Source organism: Manis pentadactyla, chromosome 8, assembly GCF_030020395.1.
Source record: "Manis pentadactyla isolate mManPen7 chromosome 8, mManPen7.hap1, whole genome shotgun sequence".
In the NCBI taxonomy this organism is placed as follows: Eukaryota; Metazoa; Chordata; class Mammalia; order Pholidota; family Manidae; genus Manis; species Manis pentadactyla.
The window spans coordinates 107582011-107608663 of record NC_080026.1 but is presented as its reverse complement, the minus strand read 5'-3'; the positions used below and the strand labels follow the sequence as shown (position 1 = coordinate 107608663).

The 26653-nt window shown below is 43.5% G+C and overlaps 1 protein-coding gene across 1 annotated transcript in view; it reads left to right on the top strand.

Moving 5' to 3' along the window:
* Window positions 1-26653, top strand: part of PIK3AP1 (phosphoinositide-3-kinase adaptor protein 1) — a 110130-nt gene that overhangs the window by 78401 nt on the left and 5076 nt on the right. Inside the window, exons 12-16 of the mRNA XM_036886457.2 lie at window positions 813-1018; window positions 4144-4216; window positions 10584-10739; window positions 20230-20300; window positions 20891-21009. Of these exons, the coding sequence (XP_036742352.2) occupies window positions 813-1018; window positions 4144-4216; window positions 10584-10739; window positions 20230-20300; window positions 20891-21009 (625 nt within the window). The remainder of the gene's footprint in view (window positions 1-812; window positions 1019-4143; window positions 4217-10583; window positions 10740-20229; window positions 20301-20890; window positions 21010-26653) is intronic.

The window sequence follows — 26653 nt, the reverse complement described above, 5'->3', positions numbered from 1 at the left end:
GGAGTCACAGCCTGGAGGGAGAAAAGGGAGTTGACTTCATATTTCCCTAGAATCTCCAAAGCAGAGACCTATGAATTTGTAATGTGGAGGGAGGCTGGCATAAGAACAACCCAAGGAAAGCCAGTTGGGACCCAGCACCTAATTTATACCTGGTGACACTGGACCTGGTTCATGATTCCAGTGACATTCCAGTTCCCTCAGGCATTTCATGCCCCTGGTCCACAGTCAGTGTGCTCCATGTTGCTTGGAGGCAGGGAGGTTGCAGAGGGCTGGGAGTGATCCTGGGAGAAGCACCCTAGCTAGACTTCCCTGAATATTCTCTTCTAGGAGTGGATTTAGTCTAAAGAAGTAGTTTTCAACTGAGAGTGATACCCCATCAGATGCTCACAACTGAGAAAGGGGTTGCTATTGGCATGGTTAGAGGCCAGGGATGCGGCTAAACATCCTACGGTGGACAAGACAGCTCCCAACAAAAATTATCCAGTCCAAAATGTCCTAGTGCCTTGGTTGGGAAATGCTGGTCTAAAGGCTTCTCAATAATTCAGGCTTAGGGGATTCTATTGACTTATTCAGTAGGTGGTGTACCTCCCTAAAATGCTATGGCCTTATCTACTTTAGTGTACAGGCTTTGAAATTATTGGCTGCTTCCCTCTCTCTGATTCCATGTCACAGGTCCTCCCTATTGGTTCTACATGTAATTGTTCTTTTGAGACACATCCTCTTGAGCCTGTGACAGCCTTGTTAACCCCACTTATCTGGCCAACCTTCCCCAGGTGGGGAGCTGTCTCACTGAATTATGCCATCTTTTCCAGAACCTCCCGTCAGACCATGGAGGGACAGGCCCCAGTCGAGTATATATGACCCTTTTGCTGGAATGAAAACACCAGGCCAGCGGCAGCTAATTACCCTCCAGGAGCAGGTGAAGCTGGGCATTGTCAACGTGGACGAGGCCGTGCTCCACTTCAAAGAGTGGCAGCTCAACCAGAAGAAGCGGTCTGAGTCCTTTCGCTTCCAGCAGGTAACTGACTCTGAATGGAATTAGTTTCATGTCTGTTTCTCCATTGGACAGTAGTGGAGGGCTGGGTCTGCAGCTGTACCTGAGCACCTGTGGCTGGATCTGGGAACATTTGTTTGAGTGTCACTGTGAATCAGTGTGCATGTATATCTGTCACCTTTAATCTGTAACTGCACAGCACCCTGGCCAAGAGCTGGATGGCTTTCTGGCCATTGTGAGGCTAGAGATCAGGAACAAAGACTCAACTGTAAACCCTAATTCTGTGTTTCCCTCTGCATGTGGTTCTATACTTTTGCTTTCCAGCTTTTCTTTTTTAGAGTCCCTCTCTCTCCTTGTAGTGCCAACACTCCCACAGAACCATTACACTTAGAACTAAAAGAGAACTTGGACAGTTCCCAGGAAATATGTTAAGTAAAAAAAACAAGTCACAGACATAAAACCACCTCAGATGAAACACACTCACACACACACGAACTCTGTCGGCCTGCATGCAAAGGCAAAGCTCAGGAAAGCCTACCCCACGTCCATCCCAAGGGTTACCACTTGGGAGGGGACAGTGATTGAAGGTTAGGCTGTCAGAGGAGACTCTCGCTATTTGTATGAGAATATATAACTCTGTGCATGTAATCCATGTGTGATTTAAAGCAATCAAAAGGACTCAAACTGGACCTTTGGAAGTATATCCCTAGTCCAATTCCTTCATATGAAGCAGAGGAGATGGGGCCCAGGGACTCAGGGGACATGTCCAGGACCCCTTACCTAGTGAGTAATGAGCTGGGATGAGAGTGGCTGCTTTTTCTCTCCCCCCACCCATCACGCTTCCCTGACCATGTGTGTTCTTGCCACTGTTCTCATGGGGCCAGACACACGTGCTGTGGAAGGAGCAGCACCCACCTGGTGCTGAAATGGGAGTCGTGGCTCCTCGGAGTGGGTTAGGTCGTGAGAAGCAGGAAGTGAGTTATAAGGCAGCGTTTGTCCAGCTCTGACACCAGCCTGCTAGGCACTGTGCTAAGTATTGAATGGACCTAATCTCTTCTGCTCCTCCCAGCATGCATGTGGGATAAGTGTCATTGCTCCCACTTTATAGAAAACAGAGGCTCAGAGAGGGGAAGAGGTGGACTCAGGAGTCAAATGAGACTTTTCTCACTCAGGAGTCACATGACTTTCTGCCTTCCTCATGCCACCTAGAACAGGGCCACCCACTCTGCCAGCCTGCCTCCCTCCCTTTGGGGTGTGTAGGACCCAAGGCACTCTGCAGTGCTGAACAGAAAGACCCAGGGCCCTCCTCGTTCAGGAGACCCAGCGAGGCTGCAGCCCTGCTGCGATCAGGCTGGTCCCGAGCAAACAGTGTCTTGCTTTCTCCTTGCCAAGTCATGTGCCCACATGGCATAGTAGTTTAGAGCAGACAGGGCTCTGGAACCAGGCAGCCAGCTCTGTCACTCAGGGTTGACTGACCTTGGCCTCCTTATGCATCTGTTCCCATCTCTGAAATGCGAAGGGAGAGGATGGGATGATGTAAACCATGTAAAAGCCTGGCATATAGTAAATACATAAAAAATGTTAGTTGTCTTTCTATATCGGCATCCAAGAAGCTTCTTCCACTCCCACAGACCTGCCAGAACTCTTGGGTGCAGCAGACAACTGAGGTTCATATTTAACATGGAGAGAATCCCAGCCCATGGGAGCAGACACTATTCTGTGCCCCGACAGCTGCTTGGCACTTCTGGAGTGTCCCCAGCCAGAGATTGATGGGTGTGAAGCCTGCTCCTGGGGCTGCCCCATCATCCTCTTCCTCCGTGCCTCTGTCCACCCCTCTGTCTCTTTCACTCCCCCTCCCGTGAGTGGGCTCCACTCAGGTTCCCTTCAGTCCTTCTCTGTGCAGGGGTCTCTTGAGTCTGTGCCTGCAGTTCCACCTGTTCAGCCACCCACTGGGCATGTGCCCCTCAGGTGGCTACACCTGCAGCATGTCTGATGACAAACTGTCCCTCGAGGCTGCTTCCCTTTCCTGACTCCCTGTTTCTGTACTGTTACCTTCTCCCTGTACTGTTACCTTCCAGATGCTGAGGTTCAAACTTCAGACTCCCTTGGGCTCTCTTCACACTCCCCCCAGCTGCTTGTCTTGACTAGCTTTGCTCTGTCACATTCTTCCTCTTAAATCTGCCCCCTTCATTCCATTTCCCCTGCCGGCATCTGTCGCCTGCCCCTGGCCTGCCACATAGTCATCAGGGGGATCTCCTTGCCACCAGCCCCTCTGCTCTGTCAGCCCACTCCCGCCTCCTGAGTCAAGCTCAGTCTTGGCTACAGTCATAACCCAACCAACACTTCCCGTCTGGCCACCTGTGGCTCCCTCATGGGCACCTCTGGATGTTAGTCCCTGGGTGTTATTTTTTTCCTAGAATGCTCAGAAACTTAACTTTGAAGTGGTAGTTGCATTGACTAAAATAACAACAGATTTTGGCCCTCACATGACTATTTAACATTTATTGAGTGAATACAATAGACCAGACTGCAGGATTTCAGAAAGATACAAGGCCTGGGCTCTTACCCTCTGAGAGTTCACAGTATCTCTGAAGAGAAAACATGCACACACGCACACACACACATGCAGCCACCACGGCAAGGCAGCCTGGCCCAGCTACGGATGCACGTGCTGTCACTAAGGGCTGGAGCAGTCTGGGGAGGCTGAACCCGAGAAGATGGGCCTTGACCTAGGCCTGGAGCAGACTCATGGAGAGGAATAGCTATTCCTCAAGGACAGGAATGGTATGAGAACACAATCTCAGAGGCAGGAAGGTGTGCAGTGTGAGTGGGTAAGCAACTGGCTTGGCTAAAGGGTATACATGGAGGAGGGCAGTGTGTTGTAAGGCTTGGGAGGAACTGGGAACAGGAGAGGAGCAGAGATGATTTGTTGTGGAAAGGGTGTCTCATCTCTTCAGGCCCAACTTCTAAGAGTACTTGGATTTCTCTGGGGGCTGATGCCAAATGCACTCAGCCTCATTTACATGTTGGAGAAGCTATGGCCATGTGATATGTCTGTTTAGTAAACAGCATAAAATCAGAAGGAAGCTCTAATGTCCAGAGGGTATAGTTCTGGTGAATACTTTTAAAATAAACTGATTTTTTTGCAGGAAAATCTTAAACGGCTAAGAGAGAGCATCACCCGAAGACAGAGAGAGAAGCAAAAATCAGGAAAGCAGACAGGTAATGCGGCCTCTCAGGCTGCTGTGTGTACTGTGGGAGATTCTGCTGTGACCTGTCGTCCTTGATTCTCCTTTCTGCAGTGGCTTGAGTGGGCAGACTGTTTCTCTAACACTTGTCACTCTGCTTACAGATCTGCGTTACCCACTAGACTGTGAGGTCCTTTCAGGCAACAACTTCGCCTTGTTTATTTTAGTACCTGACACATAAGATGTGTCAGCAAATGAATGAATGAATGGATCGAATCCTGCATCCTTCCATATTCTCACTCAGTGTGGAAGATAATACTTTCTCCCCAGGCACCTGACTCTCCCCTTGGCATTTAGGAAGACATGTATTTTTTGGCAGAGAAAGGAGAAAATCCCGTTGATATAGTGTCTGTTTCTGCCTGAAGCTGGGCATTGTGTCATTGGTGTTTATACTACACGCTGCTTCAGAAGCCTAGGACTCAGCTGTAGCGGGGCCCCTGTCATGTGTAGTTGCGGTCCAGTAGCAGGGTCATGAATTCCCACTGTGAACCCTGAGGACCAGGGCCCTCTGTTCCCCTTGACCTGCCCCCCCCCCAGGTGCTGCCCATGTGCCAGCACTACCCCTGAGCGAGGAGTTCTCACACTGCATATTCCCACTGAGGACAGCTGGCACAGTGGGCCTCTAAGATCTGCTTTGGCCAGCCTTATACCAAGTGAAGCTGACAATAAAAGGCTTTCAGAGACTGTTGGATCTTGAATGGGGCCCCATTAAGTAAAAAACTAGGTGTGCATAGCTTTCATAGTCTGTCTCCAGCTGCCATCAACAGCCTGGCTTCCCATGAGCCTAGTCAAGCTGGGAGCACCTCTGTCTTCAAATAGAATATCTTCCTGCCACAGGCACCTTGCTCATGCCCCGTCTTTCTCATCTGTATGAAAACTACTGGGTTATGAGACCCAGCTCTGGCAGCTCCTTCTCAGTGAAGCTTTCCTGGACCACTCCAGGCCATTTGAGCATCTGTAGAATCTATTGTCTCTTCCCTTCATCTGGCTCTTTGCTTTTGCTGTCTCTGATTGCTATGACTGTTCTTTCATTCAAACCATCAGTAATTTCCAGAAGTTTTGCCACCAAAATGCATGTTAAATCTGATCATTTCTGACCATTCCCATGCCATAGCTGCAGTCAAGCCACCACCATTTCTTCCTGGATTAATGCAGGAGCCTCTGTAATTATTTCCCCACATCTACTCTTATTTCTCTACAGTTAACCCTCCTCTACAGTTAATCCATGTAGCCAGTGACCTTTTAAAGATAAAAAATTAGATCATCCCAATCCCTTACTCAAAACCCTCCAGGGGCTCTTATCCCACACAGCATAAAATTACACTCCTCACTGTGGCATACAAGGCCCTACATGATCTGACCCTGAGCTCATCCCCCACTTTCCCCCTCTCCCGTGCTCTAGTCGCAATGGACTCTCTTTTGTTGCTCTAATGAACCAAGAGCATTGCTTCCTGTGACTTTTGGACTTTTCCCCCTCCACCTCTTTTCCCACATCTTTGTCACTATTTTCGTCCTTCAGGGTTTGGCTGTAAGTTCTCCCCATGGAGGCCCTCTCTGAGTCGCCCTCCAGGACTCACTTCCTGTACCACTGCTTTCCCTCTTTTCACATATTGTAGACTGGAATTATTTTATGTTTCTGTTCTCACCCTCCCTACCCCTTGCTCCACGAGGGTGAGAACGTGTCTGTTTTGTGCTCTGCCGACCACCAGTGTGTAGCATAGTACAATGGGGGGCTCAGGGCACCTTTGTTGGAATGGTTGATTCTCGTGAAATGTTTGGTCACACCATTCATTCATTCCACAAGGACTTACTGAGCACCAGGCACCCTGCCAGGTACAGAGACCTGTAAGTCATGATCTTCACTACCTGGTAGCTTCTAAGTTAGTCTTTTTTTTTTTTATAGGTCTGGTTTTCCCAGCTACAGCCTGTCCCACAATGCCTAGCACTGTGTTTTGCATATGTTACTAACCTAGTGAATATTAATGATTTTGACTGTTTGAGAGAGGAGGAGTAAAGAGGTTATAACCATGGCACAAGGGCAAAGTGGTCAAGCTAAGACATCTGCTTGGGTAACTAGATGTTAAACGTATGTTACCACTATTCCTGTCTGTTTAGAGGAAGGAAAAAGGAGAGAAGGTAGAAAATCTGGTTTAAGATGTGCCGTCATCCTGGGTCAGACAACAGGGATCTAGGTGGCAAAAGGGCTGAGGTGCTTTTTTAAAGGTAGAGCACATGAACCCAAAGATAAAAGCCTTGATTAATTGAAACATTTCAACCTTTTACATATAGGGAGAAATCTGTGATTTGATGGCACATGCAGTGTTTGAAGGCTGGATATGTTGGAGCGAGTCATGCGTGCTCCACAGCCTGGGCTCCAGAACTGAGCCTACTGGGCATCATCACACCTTTCCCCACCCACTCAGGCCTCTCCTGGGGCCACTGAAGATATGGAAGTAAGACAGACACTGCTGAGGAGTAGAGGGGTACAGGACTCCATCTGAGTTGGGGTGAAGTTCCTGCTCACCCCAATTAGCTGAGAACCATGGACAATAATTAACCAGACTGAGTCTCAGTCCGCATCTGCACAGCATAAATCACAGCGCCCACCCCACTGGGATTGCTGCAAAGACTGAATGGGTTAGAGTACAGCCAGGGCCTAGCACAGCGCCTAACACATGGAAGCACTCTAAAAACTGTGTGCACACAGGCCGGCGTCCTCACAGGCAAGGCCTCCCAGAGTGTGTGCGCTGAGCAGGGACTCACCATCCCGGGGCTGGCTCTGGAATCTTGGTTTTGAAACATTATGCAAAGTTCCTCCAAGGCTAGTCAGCCTAGCATAAGTGATACCCACCAGTGTCCATAGTCTAAATTAGAATAGTCAATGTCTGAATTGTTCCAAAAGAGCATAGTTTAGATGCCTGCGCTTCCCTGTTCCACTACTCCTGAGGAAGCAGACCCTCTGACTAGGAACTTTTTGGGGGGAAAGGTAAAGTATTTTTACTTTCTTACATCATAATGATTGAAAGATTAAATTATATGTAATTTGACAATGAACAAGAACAACTGGGGACCATAAGCAATCCACATGGGGAGAACGTTCTACCCAACAACCTTAAGTCTCCCTTCATTTTTGTTTTTTATTGTGGTAAAAAATATATATCATAAAATGTACCATTGGACCTAAATGTACAGCTCAGTGGCAGTAAGTACACTCACGATATCATGCAGCCATTACCACTATCCATTGCCAGAACTTCTTCTTCCCTGACAAGGATGTGAGAGCAAGTAGCTTATGTGGGAGATGGTCTCAGGGACACAGCTGGGGGGATGGAGGCTGGCGGCAGTGAGAGGGAAGGAAAGGTAACCAGTTACCTCTGTAGAGGCTGGAGCTTTGTCTCCCTGGAGACTCTGGGAGTTGGGGGAGAACGCTCTGGAAGAGTTCATCCCTCCTGAGGGCAGGAGAGCTGGGGCTTTATGCACCAGCTCCATGCCTTTGGTTGAGGCCTGCTGGGGAGGGCACTTGTAATTTGGCTACTGGAGAGGCTTCAGGCAGCTGGACCTTGTACTACACAGTGTGGCCCAAGGGCATCAGAGCACCTGCCATAGAGAAGGCATCACTTATGGTTGAGTAAATGTGGTATATTTTTTAACTTCATTGAATTTGATTATATATTTAGTGACATACTAACTCATAATTGCTTATTTCACACTGAGGAGCCTCTGTGTTACTGTATGTATGCTTGTGGGGGCAGGGAGTAGAAACTGAGGGCCAAGGGGAGCAGATTAGGATTGGGACAGGGTTTGGGGCCACTAACTCTGTTTGGACCATTGCAGCTCCTTTAAAAACCATATGCTCTCCACATTGAGCTTCTGTTTTCACTAGAGGAAAGGACTCTGCTACACACACACACACACACACACACACACACCATTTGAAAACCATTGACACAGGGCAATATTGACCTATAGGCCAATTAGTATTGACAAATGTTTCTGCTTAAAGGAACCTTTTCCAGGAATGGAGCCGACTCTAAACTCAAGGACTGACTTTTTTTCTTTAGAAACCTCCTTTGCCTTAGAAAAGATGTCTTTTCTCTCATCTGGGTTAGAGCACCAAGGACAATTAAATACTAAGATTCTGTTCAGAATAGCTTGCCAGTCTTTCTTGAGCCTTGGGGAGTTGTTTTATTCTTAGTGGGATGGTGCAGAGTGTTGATGGTGTAGAAAACCAGAGGAAGGCTGGCATGACTTGGGGCTTGTTGACTGCTCCAGTCCCACAGAGAAGACAATCAATATTTGTATTCTGGGTGTGTCTGTGGCCAGCCTGGGGCAGGACAGAGAGGAGGAGACTGGATCTCAGGAACTGGGCTCTGATCCCCACTTCGTTACTGAATCAGTTTATGATCCAGGACAACTTCTTTATTTAACCACCCTTTGCCTCAGTTTCCTCATCCATAGCTACACCTAACTATCCACTTAATCGAGAAATCATTAAGTTCAAACAAGGTATAATAATGCACGTGAATGCACTTTGGGAGAAGTACTATACAATATAATGATGATTATTATTCCTGGCAATTATTGTCCCTTTATTCCAAGAATATCAGGATTTATAGACATTTAGACTGGCTCTACCTGATTTTTTTGAACTTTTGGCTCCTGATTTTTTTTCCTGTGTATCTTCCTTATAAAACTAGTTGAGGGTAGAAAATTGCCTCACTGAAGTGAATTAAGCAGACAGGAGCCCCTCTTTATAAGATTGTTGTTAAAAAGCTAAGTCAAAGGGGAAGAAAAGCCCTGACACCTGTGTGGGCTCCAAGACCATGGTCTCGTACCCGTGTGCAGGTACACCGGGCAGTCTATGCCCAAGTCATCCAAGCTTGGATGGCTGCTTCTCTGCCTAATTGTAACCAGGAGAGCCCATGGATGTGAAAAAGATCTGTGTTACACAGAGACCTGGAAGGCTGGTTCAATTCAAGGACCAAATACTACACCTGGAACTGGAGTCTCTCGAGTGAGGACAGCTTGTGCCATGCAAACCGATGGTGCCCCCCTTGAATCTTCTCTGTGCAGAATGCTTACCACATTCATGGCTGCCCTGTCTTGGCACCTGCTCTTTCACACTGTTCTGGTTTCCCCATTTGCTTTTCTTGGCAAGCTTCTGGCTTTGGCAGGCAGCGCCTCCTCTGCCCCTGGACTCCCTGAACTTCCTGCCGCACCCATCCCAGGAGAGGAGAGGCAGAGGAGGAAGTTGTGCTGCGAAGATAAGAGCTCATGTCTGCAAAAGTACAACCAACTGTACACCTCATCCCGGAGGCCCTGCCCTCAGCTTGGGCATGCCCGGGGATCAAGGGGACCCCTGTGGCAGGAGCTCACCTGGCTTTCACACTGCCTTGGGGAGGGAGATGGTGAGGGCACCCACAGATATTTTGTTCTGCTTATCAGCAAGAGTTGTTTTCTGCTCACAGAACCCAGGGAGGGAAATGCAGAGAGGAATAAAGACCAACCACTGGGTTGGGCTAAACCAGTACAGAGATCAGTTTAATGCTTTGCAGGACAAAGGAATAATCTATCTTTCTGAATCTGTGGGATCTGAAACCACTGATCAGCCTTAGAAGTCACAAAATCTTTAGCAGGCCTAATGGACCTCCTTTCATTAATTCTCTGAGTCGTTGCTGTCAGTTGCAGACCACCCATCCATCATCCATCATTTATTAAGGGATTGAAAGGGGGTGTGAGTGGTAGTTAAGAGCATGGATTTTGGAGCTTGGGTTCAAATCCAGCTGCCCCACTTACTAGCAGTGTGATGGAGGCATGCTACTTCTCTGTACCTTAGTATCTATTGGGAATGATGATGGTAGTATTTTTTCATGGGTGTTGGGAGGTTCAAGGAGCTAGAAATATGGAAGCTCTTCGACCTCTGCCTGATGCAGAGTTATGCCTGTTATTAAGATCAATGATATTCCCCCTCATCTGAAAAGGAAATCATTCAGAGAGATGGACTGACTCAAGTTCTGCAGCTGGCAGCATCAGAGCTGCAGCCCTAAACCTCTCCCTGACCACGTCTTCTCTCCAAATGTACCCAAGGCAGACATGTTTCTCTGCCCTTTCTCACCTTCCTCTAGCCCTCTCTTCTATTACCAGCGATTGCCACACAGGATTCTGTGGAGTTTCAGTGCTGGATTTGGCAGAGACCTACTCAGTTCCCCTCTTACCCCCACCCCCCACCTCTCCAGGCACCCTCCAGGGTGAGGTGGAGGCAGGTGAAGAGGGAGCAGCCTAGCACATTGGTAAGTGGCAGCCTGTGCCTTGACGCTTACCCCTTTTTCCTCTAATTCCAGACTTAGAGATCACAGTCCCAATTCGGCACTCACAGCACCTGCCTGGGAAAGTGGAGTTTGGAGTCTATGAGAGTGGTCCCAGGAAAAGCGTCTTCCCCCCAAGGACAGAGCTAAGACGAGGAGACTGGAAGACAGACAGTACCTCCAGCACGACAAGTGAGCAGGCAGATGGGGGAGCTTTCACAGCTGGACTCCAGCTGGCACCTGGGGGTCTTGGGAACCTTTTCTATTATGAGCTTGATTTGGGGTTGGGAGGTATAAGAAATGGGGGACATTTAGCCTGGGAGGTTTGGCTTTTTTTAGAGGTCCAAAGATCCTTTACATATATATTTCTGAAGCCAGACTGCATGATAATTATTACTCTATCCCTTTTTTAAGTAGAAAAACCTAATAATAATACTAGTTAACATTTATTGAGCACTTACTATATGCTAAGCCTCCTCCATGGATTCTCTGATTTAATGCTCACAGTGCCTCTGTGGGAGAGGTACTGTCACCTCCATTCACTGAGGAGGAGACTGAAGGCTTCATGCCTTGCTCTAGGTTAAATAGCCAATAAGAGGTAGAGCTGGGATTTGAACACAGGCAGTTTGGACCCAGGGCCAGGGCTCTGAACCACTATTATTTCTGCCTCCTCAGAAGGGGAAAGAAAGGGCACAAAGCTGGAACCATTAGAAAACAATGGACCCAAATTTGAGAATTCCAACTTAATAGACAAGTTGAAGATCTAATTTGGAGAAGTCATCCTTTTGGCTTAAAAGCTTGATAGGGGTCTGACTGCAACAGACAATGCACGCTGATGCACAGGCAGGAGCTGAGCGCTGCATTTCTGTATCCAGGGTGGTGTCGGCTGACTTTGGGCACGTGGGCTTCACAAGCTGAACAGGTTGAGTTTCCCTTCTTTCATACATGTCAGTGTTATCAAAACAGCTAGGAGAGCAGTAAAAGAGCGAGAGATAAGCTAAATGTCAGGCCTCATATCTCCTTACATGTCAGGCAGAGAACCCCAAAATGGATATTGTCTCAGGAAGGTCATCTGACCCAGGCTTAATCTTTTCAGCACCACAAACCAGAGAGTAATCTGACACATACTCTGGATGTGCTTCCCAGAAAAAATACACATACACAAGGACACACACATGCACACACAATTTTGTTCATCCGACTCAGGTCCAAAATCTCTGAACTAGTCTCCCTCCTTACTTTATAGACAGGGTATTTATAATCCAGAGGAGGGAAGAGTTTTGGCTTGGAGACTGGGAAGTAAAGGTGGGAGGAGAACCCAGTTCTCTCGGCTGAACATTCCTGCCACTATTATCTGTCAAAATAGACCCAACACATATCACACAACCACATGAGAAGCCTCGACTGGACAGAGAAGAAAACCTGTCCTTACATAACAGGGATAATATGAGATCCAAACCCCCCTTGAGGCAATTTAGATAATTCTAACATGGTCAAAAGTGGAAGAGATTTTGCCAGTGGTCACAGGTGGTAGAGGCGGCAAGGGGCAGGCGGATGTGTCAGACAGGTAGTGCAGAAGAGAAATGGCACAGGCCCCGTCATGGTGAAGGCAGTGTATTCCGGGGTCGTGGGATCAGACATTTAACGAGGCATATGTAAAAGTACTCATTTCAGGTTCACTTGAAAAGATTTTTATGTGTTTGTTTTACTTTGAGTTAGCTTGGGGTAGGAACAGAATAGAAAGCATAAACTTTGCTTCTTACCTTATACAGTGGTTTATTGTCCAGGGAGGGCTAGCTCAACCTAGTTAGAAAATGTTATGAAATGACAGATCAATGGATTTTACTTCATTCCGTAGCTATAGACTGCATCCTGTCCCTGTTACACAATTTCAGTTATTTGTTGCCATGTAACAAACCACCCCCAAATGTAGTGACTTGAAATATAAACATTTATTTATGCCTGATCCTAAACTTGGGCAGGACTCAGGGGAGGTGGTTCATCTCTGCTTCGTGGGGGTCAGTTGGGGTCACTCATGCGAATGTATTCAGCTGTAAGCTTAGCCTGGGCTACCATATCCAAGGCAGTCTCTCATCATTCTGGGCCTCTCTACATATGGCCTCTACACTAACAGCCAGAAAGAGAGAATTCCAGGAGGATAAGTCCCAGTGTGCAGATGCTTATCATGCTTCTGCTTGCATCACACTTGCTAATGCCATATTGGCCAAAGCTAATCACATGGCTAAGCCTAGAGGGAGGGAGGAAGGGGGCTTTTCGAAGGCCTGGGTACTGGGCGATGAGAGTCCTTGGAGTCATTAATGGATAGTCTACTATCTTGAAATTGTTGGTGTGATGATAGCTGCTACCATTAAGCAGATGCTTACTCTTGCAGGTCCTGTGCTAAGTATGTTTCCATATATCTAATTCATTATGTACAACAGTGCTGTGAGTTTTTTAGACCAGTAGGGAGGTTAGGCCCTGGATCACGTGGCAAGTAAGCAGGGGATCTGGGATTCAGATCCAGAGCCTTTTGTGCACTTAACCATGGGAACATACTGCCTTTCAAATAGAAATAGTTCCCAGGGTAAGGAGAGAGAGTGATGGAGGCCCAGCTCTGATCCACCAATTGCCCCTCAACCCCCAGAGTCACTCCCTAAAAACAGCACTATTTTTTTTATGATGTAGCTGTCATCTTTTGGGAACCACAGAAAAAAAACCCTCCCCATGGTAACCACCAGTCAGTTCTCAGTGTCTGTGAGTCTACTGCTATTTTGTTCATTCTGTTTTGTTTTGCTTTTATGTGCCACAAATAAGTGAAATAATATGGTACTTGTCTTTCTCCACCTGGCTTATTTCACCTAGCATAATATCCTCTAGGTCCATCCATGTTGTTGTAGATGGCAGGATTTCTTTTTTTATGGCTTAATAGTACTCCATTGTATATATGTACCACCCCTTCTTTATCCATTCATCTATTGATGGACACTTTAGTTGCTTTCATTGCTTGGCTATTGTAAATAACGTGGCAAAAAACACAGGGGTGCATATATCATTTTGAATCAGGGATTTTATTTTCTTCAGGCAAATTCCCAGGAGTGGGACATATGGTATTTCTATTTTTAGTGTTTTGAGTAACTTCCACACTGCTTTCCATGGTGGCTGTACCAATTTACATTTGTACCAACAGTATAGGAGTGTTCCCTTTTCTCCACATCCTCACCATCACTTGTTATTTCTTGTATTTTGGATGGTGGCCATTCTTACTGGTGTGAGGTGATAGCTCATTGTGGTTTTGATTTGCATTTCCCTGATGATTAGTGATGTATAGCATCTTTTCATGTGCCTGTTGACCATCTGTATCTCTTCTTTGGAGAAATGTCTGTGCAGGTCCTCTGCCCATTTTTTAATCAGTTTATTTGTTTTTCTTGTATTGAGGTTTTTCTTGTCTGAGTTATTTATATATTTTGGATGTTAAACCTTATCAGATGAATCACTTATGAATATATTCTCCCATACTGTAGGGTGCCTTTTTGTTCTGCTGATGGTGTCTTTTGCTGTACAGAAGATTTTTAGTTTGATGTAGTCACACTTATTCATTTTTTATTTTGTTTCCCTTGCCCAAGGAGATGTGTTCAGGAAAAAACTGCTCATGCTTATGTTCAAGAGATTTTGCCTATGTTTTCTTTAAGAGTTTTATGGTTTCATGTCTTACATTTAGGTTGTTGATCCATTTCAAGTTTACTTTTGTGTATGGAGTTAGTAATCCAGGTTCATTCTCTTGCATGTATCTGTCCAGTTTTCCCAACACCAATTACTGAAGAGGCTGTCTTTTTCCCATTGTATGTTCATGTCTCCTTTATCATATATTAATTAACCAAATATGTGTGGGTTTATATCTGGATTCACTATTCTCTTCCATTGATCTATGGGTCTCTTCTTGTGCCTGTACCATACTGTTTTGATTACTGTAGCTTTGTAGTATAGCTTGAAATCAGGGAGTGCAATACCCCCAGCTTTGTTCTTTCTCAGGATTGCTTTGACTATTTTGGGTCTTTGTGGTTTACATATGAATCTTAGGATTATTTGCTCTAGCTGATTGAAAATGCCATTGGTATTTTGATAAGGATTGCATTGAATCTATAAATTGCTTTGGGCCATTTTGATAATATTAATTCTTCCTATCTATGAGCATGGGATACATTTCCATTTATTGGTGTCTTCTTTAATTTCTTTCATGAGTGTCTTACAGTTTTTAGAATACAGGTCTTTCACATACTTGGTTAGGTTTATTCCTAGATATTTTATTCTTTTTGGTGCAATTGTAAATGGATTGTTTTCCTGATTTCTCTCTCTGCTAGTTTATTGTTAGTATGTAGGAATGCAGCAGATTTCTGTGTTTTAATTTTGTATTCTGCAACTTTGCTGAATCCAGTTATTAAGTTCTAATAGTATTTTTTGTGAAGTTTTTAGGGTTTTCTATGTGTAATATCATGTCATCTGCAAACAGTGGCAGTTTACTTTTTCCTTACCAACTTGGATGCTTTTTATCTCTATCTTGTCTGATTGCCATGGATAGGACCTCCAGTACTATGTTGAACAGAAGTGGTGAGAGTGGACATCCTAGTCTTGTTCCTGGTCTTAGAGGAAAACCTTACAGCTTTTTGCCATTGAGTATGATGTTAGCTGTGGGTTTGTCATATATGGCCTTAATTATGTTGAGGTATGTACCCTCCATATCCATTTTATTGAGAGTTTTTATTATGAATGGATGTTGAATTTTGTCAAATGATTTTTCAGCATCTATTGAGATGATCATGAGGTTTTTATCCTCTTTGATTATGTGGTATATTGTTAGTTGATTTATGAATATTGTACAATCCTTGCATCCTATGAATCAATCCCACTAGGTCTTGATGGATGATCTTTTTGATACATTTTTTAGTTTGGTTTGCTAATATTTTCTTGAGGATTTTTGCATCTGTGTTAATCAGGGATATTGGTCTAAAATTTTCTTTTTTTTGTTCTGTCTTTGTCTGGTTTTTGGTATTAGAGTGATGCTGGCCTCATAGAATGAGTTTGGAAGTATTCCCTCCTCTTCTACCTTTTCTTTAAATGTTTGGTAGAATTCAGCTGTGAAGCCATCTTGTATTAGACTTGAATACCAGCTCAATTTCATTGATGTTAATTGTTCTGTTGAGATTTTGTTTCTTCCTCAGTCAGTTTTGCAAGGTTGTGTTTTTCTAGGAATTTTTCCATTTCTTCTAAGTTGTCCAATTTATTGGCATATATTTTTCATAGAATTATTTAATAATTCTTTGTATTTTTGTGGTATCTATTGGGACTATTCCTTTTTTGTTTCTGATTTTGTTTATTTGTGTTCTCGCTCTTTTTTTCTTGATGAGTCTAGCTAGGGGTTTGTTTATTTTGTTTAGTTTCTCAAAGAACCAGCTTTTTGTTTCATTGATTTTTTCTATCATTTTAGTCTTCTCTCTTTTATTTATTTCTGCTTCAATCTTTAATATGTCTCTCCTTCTACTAACTTCGGGCTTCATTTGTTCTTTTTCTAGTTTCTTTAGTGGTGAGTTTAGGCTGTTTATTTGGGATTGTTCTTGTTTCTTGGCATAGGCCTGTATTGCTATGTACTTCCCTCTTAGAAGCACTTCTGCAGCATCCCACAAATTTTGGACTGTTGTATTTTTGTTTTTATTTGTCTTCATTTTTTGCTTATCTCTGTTTTAATTTGATCACTGATGCATTGACCATTTAAGAGCCTGTTGTTTAGCCACCATGTGTTTCAGCCTTTTTTGCTTTCTTTGTGTAATTTATTTCTAGCTTCATACCATTGTGGTCTGAAAAGTTGCTCAATACACATCAATCTTTTTGAATTTATTGAGGCTCTTTCTGTGGCCGAGTATGTGATCTATTCTGGAAAATGTTCCACATACACTTGAGAAAAATGTGTATCCTGATGCTTTTGGATGAAATGTTCTGTAGATATCTGTTAAGTCCATCTGATCTAATGTGTTGTTCAATGCCTTTGTTTACTTATCTTCTGTCTAGTTGATCTGTCTATTGATGTGAGTGGTATGTTAAAGTCTCCTAAAATGAGTGAACTGCAGTCTATTTCCAATGTAATTCTGTTAGTATTTGTTTTATTTCTTTAGGTGCTCCTCTGGTAGGTGTGTAAATATTTATAATGGTTATATCTTCTTGTTGGACTGATCCCTTTATCATTATGTAATGTCCTTCTTCACCAATTGTTACTTTCTTTGTTTTGAAGTCTATTTTGTGTAATACAAGTACTGCTACTCCTGCTTTCGTCTCCCTATTATTTGCATGAAATACCTTTTTCCAACTGTTCACTTTCAGTCTGTGTATGCCTTTGGATAAGAAATGAGTCTCTGCTAGGCAGCATATAGATGGGTCTTGTTTCTTTATCCATTCTACCACTTTGTGTCTGGATTGGTGCATTCAGTCCATTTACATTTACATTTAAGGTAATTATTGATAGGTATGTACTTATTGCCACTGTAGTAATTGTTTTCTGGTTGTTTTTATAGTTCCTCTCTGTTTCTTTCTTCCTCTCTTTTACTCTTCTTTTGTTATTTGATGGTTTTCTTTAGTGTTATGATTGGATTTCTCTTTTTAATTTTTTTTTGCATCTATTGTAGGCTTTAGGTTTGTGGTTACCCTAAAGTTCAAGGATAGTTTCCTAACTATGTAACAGTCTATATGAAGTTGGTGATTGCTCAGTTTCAAACACAATCTTAAAGTACTTCTTTTTTCTTCTTCTTCCACACCTTTATTTATTAGGTGTCATAATCTGCACTTCTTGTGTATCCTATGACTGATTTTGTGTGTAATTGATTTTACTACTTTTGTTTTAATTAAGTACTTGCTTGGTAAGTAATTGGTTTGCTATCTTTTCTGTGGGTTTATTTTCACTGGTAAAAGCCATTAGGCTTAGGAACATTCTCTTCTACAGAAGTCCCTTTAATATGGGGACTAAGTCCTATAATGCTGGTTTTGTGGTTATAAATTCCTTCAAACTTCATTTATCTGGGAAATGATTAATCTTTCCTTCAAATTCCAATGATAATCTTGCTGGGTAGAGGATTCTTAGTTGAGGTACTTCTGTTTTAAACATTGGATATTTTATGCCACTCTTTTCTGGCCTGTAAAGTTTCTGCCAAGAAGTCTTTTGATAGCCTGATGGAGTTTCCCTCATAAATAATCTTTTTTTTCTCTATCTGGCTGCTTTCAGCATTCTCTCCTTATCCTTAACCTTTGTCATTTTAATTGTTGTATGTATTGTTGTTGTCTTCTTGGGGTTCTTTTGTTAGGGGTTCTCTGTGCTTCCATTGGTCCAAATTTCTTAAGGGTCATATTATGTTTGGTTATTTTTTCTTCCTTGTTCATTCATCCACCAAATACTAAGGACTTCTCTGTGCATTCTGAGCTCTACTACAGTCTTGAGACATAAAGGTGAAAAAGAAACAGAGCCTGTCTTCAGGGGGCTTGTCACAGAGAAGAGAAAGCACAAAACTAGCAGGAGTTAGATGTTATCTGATCCTTCTTCCCTGCTGACAGAAGCCTAGCAAGGGGTTGGCACTGTTCTCCTCACCCCTGGCAAGAGTGAAGTTGATAGGAGGGTGGGCCCAGGGCTTCCTACCAAACATGCAGTCTAGAGGGGATGTGGGCAAGCAGGTCATCAGCCTGGAGAGGGGAGAGGGCAAGGATAGATGAAGCAGGGAACCAAAGTTAAAGGCCAAATGCTGCATATAAAATATTTAAGAACACCAAGGGAAAGGACAGTGGGAGCTAATGGGTGTGAATTTCCAGGGTCCAGAGCCAGTGCCTGGACAACTTTTTGCTTCCTCCTGGTGGCTGACCCTCAGTATGAGACTGGGTGGATCATTGTGAGGAAGTGGGAGGAAGCAGGATGAATGATGTGGGGAGGCTTGGACCCCCAGGCATTGGAGCCCATGAGTGGGAGGGATACTTCTGTTTGGGAGGATCTGGAAAGGTTTCGATAGCCCTTGTCCTGAGCACTGGAGATTGAGGAGGTTTTAGCTTTGTGGTTAGAGATAGACTGTGAGGAGTGTGGAGAAGTACACCAAGTTCATTCTGGTCAAGTGAATAGTGTTATGTGTGGGTGATGGAATAGAAAGGCATAGGGTCACATGCTTCTTAATAAATGAGCTCTGAGTCCCCTGCTCATATAAGTATTTGACATATTATTTAAAAATTTTTAAATCTACTCCCAAGAAATAATCCAAAATTATAATCTTCATCTGCTCTATTAAAGTTAACATCTAAATTAATTAGGCCAAAATTGATACCATAATGAAATCAAAACTAAGGCTATTTACCTATAAACTAATATAATGAGTTGTTTTAAGTAGAAATTCAGCAAACCTTAGATCTGGCAATACTGCTAGCAGCAATATTGGTGAGTTATAGTCAAAATTTACTTATTTTATAACAAAATGAACAAAATAGCAATAGACTCATAGACACTGAGAAGGGACTGGTGGTTACCATGGGGAAAGGGTTGGAGTGGGTGGGTTAAATAAGTGAAGGAGATAAAAAGGCCCAAAATCTCAATCATAATATAAATTGGTCATGGGAATGAAAGTACAGCAGAGTGTGTAGTCAGTAGTTCTGTAATACCTTTCTAGGTTGACAGATAGTAACTATACTAGTTGGGGTGAGGATTTAATAATGTATATAACTGTTGAGCCACTGTGTTGTATACTTAAAACCAATATAATATTGTACCTCAACTATACTTCAATAAAAAAATATGTCAATAGCAAAAGCAAAATTTCCTTGTTTTAGTTGATTATTATTCTTCCTTCTTCTCTGCTAGATCATCAGGTGTCTGAGCTTGTTCTAATGCTATGCTGTCCAATATGGTGGACACTAGCCACATGTGGCTATTTAAGGTTAAGTTGATTAAAACCAAATAAAATTTCAAATTCAGTTCTTCAGTTATACTCATCATATTTCAAACTAATTATCACATTGGATGGCAAATAATAGAACATTTCCAGAGTGTTCTATCTGATAGTATTGGTCTAACAACACAGGTGATAAATTCCCAACTTAAATCCTTGAGCACCTAACCTCACGCAGTCACAGTTCCTACCATGAGCGTAAATTATGCTTTGAATTGGTGCTTTGCATTTTTTGTGTCAAACAGTCTGACTCCTCATTAGAAGGTGTATATACTTGCATGATACATACACATACTTGCTGTAATTCCCAAATAGGTAAAAAACTTCAGCAACAAAGTTTGCAGAAATTTAGAAACACCTCTGAACATGTGAGAAATAGAGCATCGCTGTATCCTTGTTTGTCGAATCAGAGCACAAATATCAAATCAAATTTTCATGGCGATTAAATGCAACCATGTAAAGCACATAACGTGTGGTAAGCCCTCAGTAAATGGTAACTGTAAAGCAAAAAATGGTAATAAAAAGTGAACCATTTCATTTTATGCTCTAAGAAAAACTAAACACTGTAATAAAATGGTTTAAGATGGTAGTATTTTGAAGAATCCCATATTCACAGCTTAAGTGTTGTTTCTATCAGTAAAAATAACTAAGTGCTAGAGTTCTGTATTTTATTTTAGCCTAAGAGAATCCACAGGCCAGCTGATTTTGTTTGTACCCTTTAGGCAGCACGAGCAACCGGTCCAGCACTCGGAGCCTCCTCAGTGTGAGCAGCGGGATGGAGGGGGACAATGAGGTGAGAACCAGGGACCCCACCCCATCTCTTCTCCTAGGGGCCATTTTACTGCAGAAAATAGAAACTCAGGTGAGAGGTGCCAGACACACAAGGTCACATATTGTAGGATTCCACTGATAGGAAATGTCCAGAATAGGTAGATCCATATAGACAAATTGGTAGTTACCGGGGGCTGGAGAAAGAGCGGAACGAGGAGAAATTATTTAATAGGTAAAAGTTCCTTTTTGGGGTGGTGAAATGTTTTGGGACTAGACAGAGATGGTGGCTGCACAATATTGTGAATGTACTAAATGCCACTGAATTGTTCATTTAAAAATGGTTAATTTTATGTTCTGTGAATTTCCCCTCAATAACAAGAGAGAAAGGAAGGGAGGGAGGGAGGTGATGCTGATGGCCCATAGACCACACTTTGAGTTACAAGGACCATTAATGATAATTTGGGTCCTTCTGTCTCCTCAGTAACTCCAGGAGTCAAAGGATAATCTTCAGCCAAAGCCTGAGGAGGGCTGAGAGGCTTTGGGGATAGTGGTGTCCAACTATGTCAGTTGCTTAATGTAATTATCATCTTTCTTTCTTATCCTTTACTCTAGGATAATGAAGTCCCTGAGGTCACCAGAAATCGTAGTCCAGTGCCCCCACAAGTGGATGGAGCACCCACCGTGCCCCTTGAGAGGCCCCCCAGGGTGCCCCCTAGAGCTGCCTCACAGAGGTAACTTTGAAGCTGATAGGAAATTTTTTCTTCTCTCTCTGAATTCCAGCAGATGAGTAGGATTTGGAGACATCTAAGATGACCTGAGAAGTAGTACAGATCTAACTGAAATGTCTGCTTTTCACACATTTCAGTGTGGACTCTTCTTTAATTTAATTGATGCTTTATTCCATTGAAAATACTATAAATAACAAATGCAACATTTCATCAATGGACTACATTGGTAAACATTGACTTTTTAAATAATTGTTATCTGTTTGGTTAGAATTTGGCTCCCTAAAAATTCCCTTGGCAATATTGTGGGGATAGTGCCTTTTGGGGACCAGGAGATAAAAAGAAATTGGGAATGAAAATAAAGGTGAGAGGCAGCTTGGTGTGTGGTAGGGGGCATGGCTCTAGTGCCACACTACCTGAGGACAAGTCTGGCAGCCGCTTGTAAACTTGGTTGAATTATTTAACTTTCATGAGCCTCAATTTCCTTGTCTGTAAATGGGGGATAATAATAGAACTTCCTCACAGAGTTGTAAGGATTGAGTTTCTGGCTCATAGTTAGAGCTCAACAGTATGAGTGATTTTTTTTTTATTCAGGAGAAGAGTGAGTATATGGAGGCTTGGAGATGGGCTTTAGACAAAGGAGTGTGATGGATTTACTGGGCTGCAATGTACATCTTTGTTTATGATACTCAGGCCTCTGGTAGGAACCTTGTTAAGGTGTAACAGAAAAGTGGTCAAAGCTAGCCTGTGTGTCTGCTGATGCAGAAAGGAGCCCCTCAGAATAAAAGCCTAGGCTTGTCCTAGGACTTTATTTCTTTGATGTCTAAAACATAATGTGGGGGAAAAATGATTACAAGGAGGAAGCTTTTTTTCAACAAGGATTTTTTTTTTTTTTTGCATTTGAAACTAAAATGAATCTCAGCAGAATTTGTTGAGAAAGTGCAACAAGGAGGCTTTCTCTTGGTTCTCTGAAAAGGGAAGCTGACTCTGCACTAAGGCTATTTCCATCTCTTCCTTTGCTATTTACCATTATGCTGGGTGCTCCCAGCAGCAGCCATGCTCTGACACTTGTTACAAAAACCTCCTGCAGTTTCAAGTGGCATCACATTCACCAGGCATGCTTCCCTGTTACAGGTCACATATTAGAATATTAGTCCTCAAGAAACAGTAGTGATAATAATCTAGTCCAATCCCCTAAATTTGCATATTATTGTTCTTCAAAATTATTAACATAGTTGGTAATCACAGAGGGAGAACAATTTCAGTAATAAATGCTAATGTTTATTGAGCACTTACTATGTGCTGGGTGTTATGCTATACACACTGAATGTATTATCTCATTTGGTTCCCTCCACAATTCTAAGAGGAGATATTCAGTATTAATCCATTTTACAGATGTAGAAACTCTGGCTTGAGAGTTGAGATTTGCTCTGGGTGACAGACCTGGGTATGCTTGACTCCAGGAAATAGTCTACTAGTTGTTTTTTATACTTGTCCAAGAAAGTCTGGGTGTCAAAGGAGGAGTGCCAAACCTAAGACATTTTATTTCTGAAGATTGAAGAGTTTGGAGGTAACTATCTAATAGTACCAAAATAAAAAGAGTTGGTAAGCTTGAAACTATAGCTACAAGACTGTGGAATTTTGTTAACAGAAGAGAAAAACAACCAGGAAAATAAGTGCCAGAAATTAAAGGACAGAAACTGGGATGCATTTAAATGTGTAAAGAGAGATGGCAGATGGATTGTTTGGGGGAGTCTGGAAGTATGTTGTGATAAAAATGGGGAGAATAAAGAAGAAAAAAATGTTTTTTACTAAAGAAATGATGTTTGCAAAGAAATCTGTAATTGATAGAACTTAGGATTTGGGTGCATTTGGGGTATGAAGAAAGATTTGCAAACATGCAATTATCTTCTAAGTATGTATGCAGGTTTCATAATAAAATGAGATATTTAAGCAAAGAATAAAATGGGCCTCTCTCCCAAGTGGCTTCAGTGCTTGACCTGTTGATAGACAGGAGAGGAGGCTGACCTCAGTAGTCTCCTCTCCACTTCCAGATCTGGATTGGCAGCTCTTCTCTGCCCACGAGCTCCTGAACCACCATTCCCCCTGCCCTGCAATAGCACTGTCAGGTCGGGTCTCTATCCCACTCATCCCTCTCTCCCAGTCCTGGGTCATTCCTCTGCTCACTAGCCCTGGAGTGTGGCCTGCCAGCCAAGATGCCAAATCTCCATCTCCATTTCCACATCAGCCTTCTGTTTCCTACTGCCCCATAGGTGTCCCAAACACAGCCTGTGCAAAACTGAGCTTATCCCACCTGCCATTCTCTGCCCCAAACTCCCCAACGTGAGTTGCCCAAGCACCAAACCTGGAGTCCCCCTCCTTTTCTGCCTCCCTGGCAGCCCTCAGCTCCTGCATGTCTGCAGGCTCTGTCCATTCTGCTGTCTTTTCAGCTGTCAGATCCACGCGTGCCTTGCTCCATGTGCTAGTGCCTAAGTTCATCCTTGGAGCCCCATACTTGCCACCCTCCTCCACACTGTGGCCAGGGTGCACCTGCTAGGACAAAAATAGCTGATGATGTCACTTACTGGCACAAAAGCCTTCAAATTAAGTCTGCATTTTGTAGCATGCTCTGGCCTTGTCTAGCCTCAAGTGCCACCCTTTTCTGTATTCACCTCTGCTCTACACCCCTAGAATTCCCAGTGGACTGTGCCATTTTGAACTGTGTCTTTGCCCAGTCTGTTCATTTTACTTGGAATTCTGCCTTCATATTCCTTTCCAATCTCTGCTTGGAAAAATCCTACACATCCTTCAAGATTCAGTCCAAATACCACCTCCTCTGTGAAGCCTTCCTTGATGTTCCTATGCAGAGTCAATCTTCTGGTTGTTCCACAAATACTTCTATTATAATTCATTCCATGTTGTGGCCCTTGTTTGCATATCTGCCTCCTCAAGTGAATGGTGAATCTCGATAGAATAGAAACTGTTTTCAAATAAAACATTTTTTTCTGCTCTCCCCAGTGCTTAGCCCAGTAACTGGAACATACCAGTAACTTCATAATTATGTAGCATGTAAGTGAATTAATGGTTGAATGGATGGATTAGTACTGCATGGGTTGAATTACCTATCTCCTAAATAGTTAGCCATCAAGTCATCTACCACAGTGCAAGGTGGGTTATAGATTGGTGGAAAGAGGCTCCACACTCCTACCTGTTTTAAGTTCTCAATATATTTCAATGTCAGAGGAGACAGATAGTGACAAGAACAGGAGAAAATGCGTTATATCTTTGCATGGCATTCCCCTTGCAGGGCATTAGTCCCTATACAGTGGGCAGCTGACAATGCCAAACACTTCATAGGTGAGGTCCTGCCAGTTGGAAAAAAAAAAAAAAAGCCAAAATCATGCTGAGTCATTGCCTTGTGTTTGAACATATTTTGCCATTTACTAATGATTTGCCGATCACTAACAATCTTAGCACTCCCCTAAGGCACAGCCTGGGTACCACCTAATCAGAACACACTTCTGGAGGCCTCCTGTAGTACTAGGAACTCCTAGTACTCCTTTAGATGCTGACTTGTAAAGAGGTTTGTGAAATCCCTAGGAGGGACTGGAGTGGTCAGGAGTGAGGGGACTTGGGACAGAGGTTAATTACTAATAGGGAAGCTTAAAAGTGATTTTAACAGTGTTATAATCATACAAAAGCATACCATCTAAATAACAGTCCTGCTTTAAAAAATATTAACCAGCATCAGGATGGCTGGGTTCTTGAACCAAACTCATCACAAGCAAGACCTCACCCTCAACAGGGAGGAGAAAGCAGCCAGTGCCCGGGTATCTCTGGACAATCGAGTCTCCAACTCCAGCTTCCCAGTGTCCTCGAGAAGCTGTTTCTCCATAGACCACCCCTTGATTCTGGTTTAATATTCTTTGTTTCTTTGGTTCTGATATGTCTATACTCGCAAATCCATTTCTCTGAGATGGGGCTTCCAGTCCTTAGTGGGGACTGTTCATGAAAATGAAATGTGGGCATGCTTTGTGTGTAGACCCACCCAAATTGCAGAGTGAGGCAGCAGAGAGAGGAAGAGGGGTCAGGAAGGAATCCCGACTGTCTTTGTGGTGGAAATCAGAATGTGAGGCTCATAGGACATACAAGGGGAAAAGATCTAAGAACAGATCTTTACTCATCATGATAAAATTATTAGCTTTACTTCTTGAGTGCCTACTCTAAGGCAGAAACTGTGCTATCTACTTTCCAGTTGTCACCTCCAAGCCTCACAGAATAACACAGGTATCATTACTTCTGTTTGGCAGATGAGAAGCAGATTCAGAGAAGTTTAACCTGTCCTTCAGATGTGTGCATAAATGCCTCTGCTATGTGTTCCCTTAGGTTCTGAACTTCTCCTATCAAAACACTCAGTTCAGTGTACTGATTTTCCCTATTGTCTGTTTCATCCATTACATTCTCAGGACCTTGAGGACAGGATCCATGCCCATTTTACTTGCTATTATATCCCACATCCAGGAGTAGATGCACAGCAGATAAATGTCTGTTGAGAGAAAGGAAGGCAGGAAGGCAGGAAGGCAGGAGGAAGGTAAAGAGAGAGGGGGAAGGAAGGAAGGAAGGAAGGAAGGAAGGAAGGAAGGAAGGAAGGAAGGAAGGAAGGAAGGAAGGAAGGAAGGAAGGAAGGACGGAAGGAAGGAAGGAAGGAAGGAAGGAAGGAAGGAAGGGAGGGAGGGAGGGAGGGAGGGAGGGAGGGAGGGAGGGAGGGAGGGAGGGAGGGAGGGAGGGAGGGAGGGAGGGAGCTTAAATTTATTCAGGTAATAAGAGGCATCACCTGATGGTCTTTCTGCTTTCTTCCATAAGCCCACAGTTCATAGGGCAAGTCAGGGCAATGGAAGGAGAATGGTCATTTGCTTTCCCTGGATAAAGAGACAAGTACACAAAACCATCTACTCCCAGAGCCCACAGCAGGACCTCCTGAGGGTGTCTGTGGTTATTCTTTTCTACTTCTACCTCCCTCGCTTGTTCCTGCCATGGCCCCTCTTTCCCCAATGCTTTGCCATTTCGTTGACCTACGCAAAACTTTCATTCAAGAGACACAGTAAATATTTACTTACTGATCTCATCAGTCCTCAAGTACGTGACTGAAGGGTAGTCCAGTTCAATTACAGCCCTGACAAAGCTCTCTTTCTTGACTTACTGGCTTGCTTCCAAGAGAATTAAATGTTGGTTTTACAGCACACATGTGGAAATACCATCTGCAATCATTGAACCTCTCTAAACAGACTCACCCAAGGCTACCTGGAGTGTCATTTACAATTGTTCAGAAACCATTCGGAGTAACATGGAGGGGGGTTTCTAGGAAAGCAGGCATGAAGCTGGGATATAACACACACAGTGACCTCGTGGTTGTGAGGAAGTAGTTGTGAGAAGCAGACCAGGAATTCTCAATTCCTCTCTCAAGGGCTCTCCCTACTACTGTGTGTCTCCTGCCTGACTGCATATATGAATCACTGGTATTTTAAAATACAGGTTTTATTATTATTTAGGTATGACAAAGTCAACATATGAGGAGACAGCTGCCACTGAAAAGACAATTTGTTTTACTCATAGATCCCAAGAGTTGGGGGCGCATAATGCATGGGGGGTG